Source organism: Asparagus officinalis, chromosome 8 (assembly GCF_001876935.1).
Source record: "Asparagus officinalis chromosome 8, Aspof.V1, whole genome shotgun sequence".
Taxonomy (NCBI): Eukaryota; Viridiplantae; Streptophyta; class Magnoliopsida; order Asparagales; family Asparagaceae; genus Asparagus; species Asparagus officinalis.
The window spans coordinates 103,273,106-103,285,818 of NC_033801.1; the positions used below are offsets into that span (position 1 = coordinate 103,273,106).

Below are 12,713 nucleotides of genomic sequence, written 5' to 3' on the forward strand. Positions count from 1 at the left end.
AGCAATATTGATCTTCAATAAGCTTGACTTGGTACACTTACGGATAAAGCTTGAACTTGTATCTTTAACTTGAATGTACATTGCTTCACTCAACTATTCTGCCAACCTCTATTGGATATGATCGTTGAAGCTCTATTCCATCCATCCTCCAACTCGTTGTTTGCCTAGAATAAATACGAAAACACAAACACTAGACAAACAACATTAAAAGTAAATTGTTTGTTAAACATCATACAAACACTAGACAAACAACATTAAAAGTAAATTGTTTGTTAAACATCATCAAAACAAGAAGGCCAACAGTACTGACTAAAATTAACAGCTACCGGGTATAGTTAACATATACTGGCTAATAGTATTGGCTATAGTTAATAAGTACTGGCTAAAGTTAACATGTGTCAAATATAGTTAACATGTACTAGTCAAAGTTAACGGATATAGAATATAGTTAACATGTACTGGATAAAGTTAATAGGTAGTGGATATAGTTAACATGTACTAGATATGACGACCTAAAATGTAACAAAATGAGATCAATGGACAGTCATCTCAAATGAGTTCTACTTTAATTTTGTTTTATTTATATAGATATAAACAATTTCATGATTTCCGTAATGAGATTAATTTATTTTTAATCATTGAATTCAATACATGCCAAGTTATCTGGTTGAAACAACACAACAAACACATTATGTGCAACTGTAAAAGAACACTATCATAACTCATAAAAACATCTCACATTTATAAAAGTTGTGCTCAACTAGTCCCATTACCAGTTCATCAAATCACTTTAACTTCATCAGATAAATAATTAAAATTTATACTTTTGAGGGCACATCTCATAGCATTTCCTCAAATACTTGGCATGCACATATTTTTAGCCCAAGTAATATCATTTTAACCTATAGACCAACCACCCACCTCACAAGCATTTTAACAAACAATACATATGCCCCAAAATCCTCAGTATCCTCCTTCTTCATTATCCACTAGATCTGAGCCCTAACACTGACATTCATCTCCTAGCCGCCTTCTACGCCTCTTGCAGACCACCCTCCATCACCAAGTCACCTATTGACTTCCTTTACCTCCCCTCACCATGAACCTCATTGGCTTGATGAGCTCGACCTCTCCTTCCTTTTTCCCTACTCCTTATCTATGTTCCTCTCTGTTTATCTCACTGACATCCTCTCCCGCTCCTCCTCGAAGCCTTCTCAACACTTTCCTAAGATGAGGTCGTTGGGCACACTCAAGGTTGGTGGTGACGGAGGGGCAGGCAGTAGAGGCAGACGACGGGGTCAGAAGGGAAGCGTAAGAGTAAGAGGGAGAGTGGAGGAAAGTTAGGGTTAGGAGAGGAGGAAGAAAATATGTTTTGGTTGAACTACTTTTCTTGTAGTGATATATTTCATCATCATGTACGCCTTACAATTTCTTAATTTATAAAAAAAAAATCCTAAAAATTCCAAATGTCCTTTCTATATAATGTTTATTTTCCTATATTTTTCCAGCAATAAAACCATTCAACATGAGTTTTCTAATAAAATAAGTAATCGTTAGGAAAGTATTAAAAAGTATTCAAAAAGTAAAAATACAAATACCATGAGGATCAACAACGTTTCTCATATTTTTATAAGCTGATAATATTGACATCATAAACCAATTGTGCCACAAATACGCCACAAGCAAATAGAGCATTCGTTGTCAACTACGAAAAGCACTCCGGAGAGAATGGAAATAAATCGGGATGGGGGAACTTACCCCCGCCGTACCAGAAACGATCATACCTTACTTCACCTAGGTGTTACGAACTATTAACTAAGCACAATCAAAATATTACTGCAACCTCGTACCCATTCTTACTCCACCTATTAATAGGTATAAGAGCAGGGAACTTCCCAAGAAAAAGTTTTCAGGGATATGTATGGTCATAGTTCACACACTTCAGCAGTAACAAACTCATCCCAGAACAGAAGCTGTTTTCTTGACAACAAAACGACTACAAGAAGTTTTAAAACAAGTGCAAACAAACTCGGTTAACTACAAGGACCCTTTTTTCAACTACAAACATTACCTGCCTGATGTCTCCTAGTGGAATAAATGATCAGTGCATGCCACGGAGAATTCCATGGAAGTAACCGCCGACCATCACAAGCGACACAAGAGACACAACACCTGCTGGGAATATCTTTCCCGATTTCTTGAAGCGGGAGCCCATCACTGCCAGAAGTGCAGCAGACACGCCTGAAACATTGAAGAACCATAACTTGAGATGGCATGAATAGTCCTTTTAAGAGGGTGTTGCATGTAAAAATAATGCCTGTGTTGTAGGAAATTAAACTTCAAATCCGTTGTTTCGCTATCTGTACTTTTGTTGTAGGAAATGTACTTTGTAATGCAAATTTTGGTTAGTTGCAGTGCTTGCTGGAGTTGTATCTTCTATTGCATGAAAAATACTTTTTCTGAAAATCAAGTGATCGTTTAATTGTATTTCTATAATTGTTTTACATTTAATTGGTTGTCGTACTCCACTAACTCGATGACATTACAATAATTTATTAATTTTTTATTTACTATATGAAATCGCAACATTTGGATTAGCTTTTTGTAGAAAATGGAAATCCAACAACCATTTCTAATTATTATGTCACTGACCAGATATTGGAAATAAAAACTTAACAGAAACATTTACCGTTGCAGCTTTATTTCCTAGGAACCAAATAACCTCTGAGGCTTGTAACAAGGAGCAGATTGGAGAAATGAAGGGGAAAGGTACTAGTATTTTTACCTAGCCCGAGTGAAGATGCAAAGCCTGGATTTGTTGGAAGCTGTGTGTACACATAATACAATAGCAGAGATGATACTCCTCCAGCTGCTAAAGACTTCTGGCTACCACTTTTCAGGTAACCCATAACTCCACCCACTGTAAAGGTAGCCACGGAGAAGTTAATTTTGAGAGCACAGGTAGTATTGTATAGTAGGTTATGAGACCTAGAGAAGAATGTTCAATATCAAGACGCTAGCAAATACAAAGTTTAGCTAACATAATACATATATGCTAGAAGGGGTAAAAGAAAATAAAAAGCGGGTCTGAAACACAGTGATCGACTACTTTAGTTGCTAAATTCATCACTTAATCCAAATTAGATGAAAATAATATAAACTCCTGATAACCAATCGAGCTATAAGATATTGATTTATTTAACAGCCTACAATTTTAGAAGTTATCAAAAAATATGCTACTAGTTGGAATCATGATCCTATATCAAAACATGTTTGCAGATGCTACCTTGTATATTCATGAGTCAATGAGACAAGAAATGCCCGAAGTCAATGAAAAAATGCCTGAAAAAAAGAACCAAGGAATCAAGTAGGCTGGCTAGGCTAGTCAGTAGACTTTGAGGCAATCCTTATTCCAAAAATTAGGATATAAATTGATGGAGAACAATCCTAGACCCTCCATGTAATGCGATTAGGATTTATTATAATCTTTCCTTTTTTAGTAGGATTTTATTTTATTCTATGTAATCTTCTTTTCAGTTAGGAGTTCTTTAGGATTTGATTTTGAAACATCTTTCTATTTTAGCTCAGATTTTATTTGATTGCATCTTTTAGTTTTGTTGGGTTTTGATTTGATTTGATTAGGATTTTTATTTACTTCCTTACGTGTTTACCTTACGTGTTTAGTTGCTTTCTTTTCCTACAAATAAACCTCCAAGAGAGATAGACATTGATGAACAAAAATTTGAGTTTGAGAATTCTCTTTTGAGTATGTGAGATGTTCTTTAGCATGTGATTTGCCTTTTTTCCTTTAGGGTGTGAAGCCACTAGGTGTGAGATCTAGTTATTTATCTAAAATTTCTCCACATTCAATCCTAGCCATCCGATTTCAACCACAAACCCAAAAAAAAGTATTGCTCACGGATGAACAGTGTCCACCACAACCTCGAGATCCGACACCATCCACCTCCGATGATGACACAATCCTTCAAATCCGATTGCGTACCACAATGACGACCCCTGTTTGAGTATCGCCATCGCCGACTCTCCTCCGATCGTCCCTTAATGAGTTATGATCCCTCGTAGCCAAAGTCTTACAACACTGCTCTGGAAAGTTATAAACGACTGAAAAATCTACCGTCTCCCTCTTCCAAATCAAGTTTAAATTCGAGCACCACTAAAATTCACAGTGTCGAGAATCTCGTGCTTTCCCATCGGATCCAGGTTGGCGTCGAAGGCAACATTCGGGAGTCATCTACTTTCGGACCGAAGCCCCCGCCCCGACCCCCATCATTTGATGCAGGACAATCGTGGACCCTCCATGTAATGCGATTATGAATCTATGATTTACTAAAATCTTTTCTTTTTTGGTAGGATTTTATTTTGTTCAACGTAATCTTCTTTTAGTTAGGATTTCTTTAGGATTTAATTTTGAAAATCTCTATTTATTTTAGCTAGGATTTTATTTGATTGCATCTTTTAGTTTTGTTAGGTTTTGATTTGATTTGATTAGGATTTTTATTTACTTCCTTGAGTGTTTAGTTGTTTTCTTTTCCTATAAATAAGAGATGTAATCCTCCATGTGAGATGAACATTGATGAATAAAAGGTTGAGCAAGAGAATTCTCCTTTGAACATGTGAGATGTTTTTTGGCATGTGATTTGCCTTTTTTTTCTTTGAAGTGTAAAGCTCCTAGATGTGAGACCCAGTTATTTATCTAAAATTGCTCCACTTTCAATCCTAGTCATACGATCTCAACTACAAACCAAAAAAATTACTGATCACGGATGAACAGAGTCGCCGCAACTCTGAGATCCGACATCATTCACCTCCGATGACGCCACAATCCTTCGAATCCAATTATGTACCCCATGACGATCCCACTTGAGTATCGTCATCGCTGACTCTTCTCTGATTGTCCCTTAATGAGTTATGATCCCTCGCCACCAATGTCTTACAACACGGTTCTGGAAAGTTATAAACGACTGAAAAATCTACAATCTCCCCCCTTCTAGATCACGTTCAAATTCGAGCACCCACGAAAATTCACAGTATCGATCTCATGTTTTTCCATTGGTTCCGGGTTAGCGCTAAAGGCAACACACTCGGAAGCCATCTACTTTCGGATTGGAACCCCCGTCCCAACCCCCATCATTTAGTATCAGAACCGAAGGATCCACAATTATCAGGGGTAAAATGCCACTATCCCCTTCGTAAGGGTATGATTTTAATCCACTTGAATATAATATCCTAGCCTACTTTTATGGATTTGATGGATATGAGGAGCCTTATGGATTTGACGTCTGGATTTTCAATATAGAAGATATATTTTCTATCTATAATATGTCAGAACGAGAAATGTATTTATATGCTGAGTGTAGGCTAAAGAGAAGCAAAATATTAGTGGTATAGAAACTATTATCATTCAAACATCCGTTCGTGGACAACTATAAAAGCTCTTTTGGAGAGGAGGTATTCTAGTCCACCATCTAAAAGATATTGTTTCTCTTCAACTTCTGAAGTAAGGCCAACCATTGTTTTAAATATCCCCGACATGGCCCGATATATCCCCCGATATATCCTTTTACAAGGCTTGCCGCAACCGATATGATCTTTAAATATCCTTTACCGTTTTTTGGCTATTTTAAGTGATAAATCCCCGATATGACCGATATATTAGCCGATATATGAACCAATATATCTTTTTATATAGCTTGTTGTAAAATAATATACCGTGTTTGGAATTTTTGGGCGAGATATCAAGATTTCCTCATGATATCAAATGACATTTTGCCCTAAAAAAACAGATCGAATGTTGCAACGTTGCTTTACACTTTTGTTTATTTTAGAAGGTTGATTAGTGATCCTAAACATATATTATTCATATTTTGTATGCTTAAATTTCATTACATATGTTGAGATTACATTTTAATGCATTATACTATATATGCAAACATTCATTATGGCATTCCGATATTTACCACATATCCCCGATATTTCCCCGATATCCGCAATCCGATATGAAGTTTGGTCATCCGATATTTCCCTGATATCCGATATTTAAAACCTTGAGGCCAACACAAATTCCTCAACCTGGGCTAATGTAGATCTTCAATCAAATTTTAATTTCAATATAGATTTAAAGCCTCAACTTGAGTCAGACGAGAAAGTAGAGCAAAATCAAAATTTTAATCAAGAACCAAAGCCCAAGTCAAAGCATGAGCTAGAATCAGATGTATATCAAAAGATCAATCCAGAGTACGAGCCATAACTATAGCCAGAAAAAGCAAATCAAAAGATATATCCATAGCCCAAAGCGTAAACAAGAGTTAGAAAAGCAGCAGGTCGATCTAACTCTCGAGTTTAAATCGAACCCAGAGCTCAAGTTAAGCATAGAATCCTAACTTAAGTTCGATATGCGGTGCACATTGCAAGATAATCTGGTAATTGAGTTTGTTATTCTAGACCCTTCATCACCAACTCAATATCAGGTTTTACAACTCATCTTAAATATCTTCCAATCTACAACAGAATTCTTCTCACCAATCAAGTCAAACATTACGCTCTTTCGTCATAAAACTCAAGATCGAGTTTCTCAAACAAGAGGAGATTTGATACAGGACAACCGTGGACCCTCCATGTAATACGATTAGGATTTATTAAAATCGTTCCCTTTTTTGTAGTATTTTATTCTATATAATCTTCCTTTTAGTTATGAGTTCTTTAGGATTTGATTTTGAAATCTCTTTCTATGTTAGCTAGAATTTTATTTGATTGCATCTTTTAGTTTTGTTAGGTTATGATTTGATTTAATTTGATTATGATTTATTTACCTCCTTAAGTGTTTAGTTGTTTTCTTTTCCTATAAATACGAGATGTAATCCTCCATGAGAGTAGACATTGATGAATAAAATATTGAGTTTGATAATTCTCTTTTGAGCATGTGAGGTGTTCTTTGGCATGTGATTTGCCTTGTTTTCTTTAGGGTGTGAAGCCCCTAGGTATGAGACCTAGTTATTTATCTAATATTTCTCCACTTTTAATCCTAGTCATCTGATCTCTATCACATACTCAAAAAGGTTACTGTTTATGGATGAATAGTATATGTCGCAACTTTGAGATCCGACATTATTCGTCTCTGATGATGCCACAATCCTTCAAATCCGATTGCATACCTCAACGACGACCCCCGCTTGAGTACCGCCATCGCCGACTCTCCTCCGATCGTTTCTTAATGAGTTATGATCCCTTGCGGTCAATGTCTTACACAAGGTTGCTGATAGCGGATCGCGGCGCGTCGCGGCGAGATACCGCTACGGCTATATCGGGCTATTGCGGCGAAATCACGACAAATAGCGCACAGTCAAATAGCGGTCAAATTTAAATATATTTAAATATCCTAAATAATAAGAAAATTCATAAAAAAATCTAAAAATTTAATTAGTTGTAAATTTCTTGTATTATCAGTAAATAACAATTAGTAGGCTTGTTGTATGAATGAAACTATGAAGAAATTCAAGAAATATAGCATCATAATATGTGTGATAGCAGCTTTAGCCGCTTTTAACCGCAAAAATCCGCTTTAAACCGCGAAAATCCGCTTTTAACCGTGAAAACCCGCTTTTAACCCGCTAAAATCCGCTTTTACGCGCTATTCAAATGAATAGCGGATTTTCCCGCTTAAGCCAGCCGCGAAACCCCTACGCGTAGCACTGAAGGGCCGCGACCGCTATTCGCGCCGCTATAGCCCCGCTATTGGCCGCTATTTACAACACTGGTCTTACAACATGGCTCTGAAAAGTTATAGACCCCCCCTTCCAAATCATGTTCAAATTCAAACACCCACCAACATTACAAGTATCAAGAATCTCGTGCTTTCCTATCGGATACGGGTTCGCGCCGAAGGCAATACAGTCGGGAACCATCTAGTTTTGGATTGGAGCCCCCGCCCCAACCCCCATCACAAATCCTATTTTAAATGTTCACAACAGCAGAATTGTTATAACTTATAAAAGGGTATTTAGACAAATAAACTAAAACTAGAGGAGTTAAGAGAGGAGTTAAGTATGGATACAAGCTTCTAGGTCAAAGTGATCTCAATAGAATGTTTCCAGTCTTCATAACCATTGCTACTCTGGATTTGGATTTGGCTTGAGGTGCATGTTAAATTTTCTAGGCTCCACCACAAATAGACCACCGAGCCATTGAAAAACAAGATCATTGTGGAAGTAACTTTTCTAAGCTGCACCACATATAAATCACCGATCTAAAAAAAGCAAGCTCATTGTGGAATTCAATCTCTATGCAAAGGCCTCAGGAGCGAGGGTGGGAGGGAGGGAAGGAGAGCCTTTTAAGCTAAGTTGCACGAATATATGGACATGACAAGACTTTTAAGCTATGTTGCACGAATATATGAACATGACATGACACGTTCAGAATACATTACACACCAAACAGATATATCATGTCCTGTTCATGTGTCGAACACGTGTCTGAAATGGCACGAGTTTATTGTTTAAAACTTCCCATTGTTCAAGCACCAACTACCACGTGAAATATGTTAATCTTTAGTTCTGACAATATCCCAAGGTTAACTATTTATTTGTCATGATTCAATGTTGCATTATTGCACTATTTAGTGCATTTACTTAATGAAAGCTTTGGCTTGAATAGGTTGGAATCAAATTGAATATTGATATGCTCACACCTGTATTTTTTATAAGACTTTCAAATACAAATCCAAACTTCTCCCAGTCTAAACTTTTTTCAATGTTCTAGAACACTAAATATTTACTTGATTAATTATTATATGATAGAATCGTGTTCACATGTGCCCGTACAATTAACTTAGTTTGATTACTAACAAACCTTCATATTGGTCTAATATGTGATTGAGATGTTGTGTACTGAATACAAGAAGTTAAAATCAAGTTCAGATATGAAAAAAGCAAGAAACAAGTCACAATCAGCAAAACAGGGCATTACTCATCAATGAAGGGTCAGACTCATCGATAAGCATGAGGTCATCGATGACGAGGTCAAGCTCATCGATGAGAATGAGGTCGACATAAAGCAAAAAATCGATTATGGGGTCCACTCATCGATAAAGACTTGGGCTCATCGATGAATTTGGAGTTGAGCTCATGGATGAGCCTACCTGCTCATCAATAAGCAACGTCAAATTTTTAGAATTCTATTCTGATTTGAATTCGATCTAACTGTTCGTTGCTAAGGCTATATAGACTTTCCTCTTAATTTTTATTAAGATTTCTAACCTAATTCACAGAGAAAGAGAGAGAGAGAGAGAGAGAGCTAGGATTTTATCTTTGGTAAAAATTCTTGCTCAGACTTCTCAATATGCATCCTTTACGTTATTCTTCATCATCTCATCATTAATCTTCAAATAGTGCTGCCCTTGGACTTCAACATCATCACTGTTCTTCCAAAGCTTCGCCTATATCATCAAGGAGAACGGTTTGTAAAGTTGAAAGGGCTGTAAGATTGTTTTTAGTTGGGTTTAACGATATTGTTCTTGTTAAAAACTCTTTTATTACAATATTGTGATTGGTTTGTGACGGCCTACTCAAGCGGGGGTTGTCTGAGATTTTGATTACTAGCTCACTTTGAGAGTATGTTAGACGACTAGTTTTAGATAAACTAGAGTTTTGATCATGTAAGCCTACTAAATCGAGTTTGTGATTCGGTAAATTTTCATCATCATGAGGAAGCCCCTTCACAGGAATGAAGAGTGGATGTAGGATAGTTTTATCCGAACCACTATGAAATTCTTTTGTGTTCTTGGTGGTTGTTACTTGCTTACTTTTATTTATATCTATTTTATTTCCTCTACATATTCTGTTCTTAGATTCCTACCATTATATTGTTTAGGATTACAAAATTATTTCATTAAAAACATACTCCCATATCATCGAAGCATTTGATTTTTCTAACAATATTTAGATCCATATTTGAAAATATTCCTTTATAATATGACCTATAAATCGACATAATTTGCATCCAAATGGACCAAATCATTAGTAGCCAAGTTTTTGTATGTTTGTCTTTTAAGATGGTATCTTACTGTTACATTCACTTAATCTAAAGCCATTTTCCCTTGTCGAAACTCTAGGATGCTCCTCCTATTTAGACCTACTGTAAATAGGCTCATTGGTCTCTTTTCACAGATATGGTTGTTTGAAAGCTTGCTCTAACTCATCAAATAAACAAGAAACCATGTTGGAACAAAGCTCTAAACTCGCACAAAACATTGACTAGGCATGAACATGATAATCCGTAAAGTTGGCTACCTAGAATCTTTTCATGATCTCGATGGCAACCAAATCAAAAAGCCAAGGACATATTGTGACATTCTATTGCCATGGAAAATGTGAACCAGAAAAATGGTTACCAACTAAATGCCATCATGTGTAACGTCATATCTGAATCTTCGATTTATCTCCTATGACCCCATGTCTAACGTCATATCTAAATCTAACATCATATCTGAATCTTCAAGTTTTATCCTATGGCCCCATGTCAAATAGAGTTTGCAGTACAAGCTATCACAACAAATAATCCAACACTCTAAACCAACTCGAACACCGCCATCCAGATGGTGAACAATTGCTTTGTTGTACTTAATGAATAGTCAACAAGTCATCTATTTGGAAATAAAAAAAGATTCAATTTTCAAGTATAAAAATAGAATTCAATTTGATCATAATATGGGTATTGGCAATTCGAAATTACAACAGAAGCATCATTCTTCTAATAAACCAATTTTATAGATTGCTAGGATGCTGACAATGTGAATAGCAAAACATCATGGAATTTAGCGTAACAACTAAAAATAAGGTTAATTAGATCATTAGCCACTATATTATCTCCTAATTAGACCTTCATACCTATGTTTTAATTGCTTGGATGATCAGTCATGTAATTAAATCCTAATTGGATTGCTAGTCACTTCTAATGCTTTTCGTCAATTAACAAACAGATTTCAGCAACGTGATATAAAAAGAAGTTTTGATGATTGACATAACAGATTTATTCCTAAGTGTAATATCTTGATCACGTACATAAATGAAAATCTGTGACACGTTGGACAACTTGTATTGGGTAGTTAAATTGCATTTGGTAATTTGTTCTTGGAAATAATAACTTGTGTATTGCTTAAAAATGAATGAAATGTACAACATAAATTGACCAAAGATGTTAGAAGTGAGTAAAAATCCAATTAGTATCTAATTACATGACCGACCATATGAGCAATTTAAACGTAGGTATGAAGATCCAATTAGGAGATAAATACAACCACCAAGAATCCAATTAATCTGCTAAAAAATATACGCAATGAACCTGAATCGAGGAACAAGGATCATGTAGCCAACTCCAAAAATCCAGGATAAGGGCTTTTGTTCTTATTATTGGAGCTCAAAATATGAACAAATGTGCTCAAAATATGAACAGATGTATTCTGCCTACTCCAGTCTCCTTCACCAAATTCTCATATGAATTATTGAACAAGCCTTCTTCCTCAAACTGTATATTCTTACATATTATCGAGCTTTAATTCTATTTAAATTCGGTTAACATTCTAATACCAGCATTTTTTTTTCTTTACTTATGGGAGTGCCTATAATTCGACAAGATGCTTGATCCACAAAACGATCAATCACAGAAAAATCATAAAATTCGACAGTTAAGCATTTAATTACATGACCGGCCATCCGCGCAAATAAAACATAGGTATGAAGGTCCAATTAGGAGATAAATACAAATGACTGAGAATCCAATTAATCAGCTAAAAGTATACGGAATGAAACTGAATCGACAAACGGGGATCATGTAGCCAATCCCAAAAATTCAGGATAAAGGCACTTTTCCCTGTTATTGGAGCTCAAGATAGGAAAAAAACGTATTCTGCCTGCTCCAGTATCCTTCACCAAATTCTCGTATGAATTATTGAACAAGTCTTCCTCCTCAAACTGTATATTCTTACATAATATCGAAATTTTAATCCCATTTGAATTCAGTTAACGTTCCAATACAGGCTTTTTTTTACTTATGCGAGTGCCAATTATTCGACCAGATGCTTGATCCGCAGAACAACCAATCCACACAAAAATCATAAAATTCGACAATTAAGCCTACAAAACCTAACATTTCAACCAAATAAAAGGAATCATAAACCAAGTCAGAGTTCGATCAAGTCACCGGCGGTGAGATTACCTCCAACGAGCGCGGCGTAGCCTAGCGTCAACTTCTGAGACATCGACATCCCACTCATCTTCTTCTTCTTATCACTCTCCTCTTCTCCTCCTCCGCTGCTATCGTCACCCCTTCAGCTGCCCTCCACCACACCGTTGCGCGAGCGAATCCGCTTCTCCTTATGCGCTCCGATCCGCTCCCGATGGGTTTCTGCGTCGATTTTTCTCCGGCGAGTAGCCGGCGATGAGGCGGATTGTCGTTAGGGAGGGGGGGAGGCGGAGGGAGAGGGAGAAGAGGTTCTTGCGGAGGTGAGAGGAGTGAAGATTGGGCGTAATAGGGAGTGGTATAACAGTTGCGGAAGCACGGTGAGGCCATTTGTTTCCGTTGAAGCATGGTGGGTTTTTTGAATCGGGCTTAAAAGAGTAGACGGTGGTGTAATGTGTCGGGTTCAGGTTAAAAGGTGCGGGTTATCAGGTGTCTCAAGGAAAATGCGTGAAGTTATCATC

At 36.6% G+C, this 12,713-nt stretch overlaps 1 protein-coding gene across 1 annotated transcript; it reads right to left on the reverse strand.

Annotated features, from left to right (window-relative positions):
- Nucleotides 1,790-12,336, reverse strand: LOC109822658 (protein FATTY ACID EXPORT 2, chloroplastic). Its single transcript, XM_020388889.1, has 3 exons — nt 12,229-12,336; nt 2,786-2,920; nt 1,790-2,241 (listed from the first exon to the last, which is right to left on the reverse strand). Exons 1-3 carry the CDS (start codon nt 12,284-12,286, stop codon nt 2,102-2,104), a joined length of 333 nt encoding a protein of 110 aa, XP_020244478.1. The 5' UTR covers nt 12,287-12,336; the 3' UTR covers nt 1,790-2,101.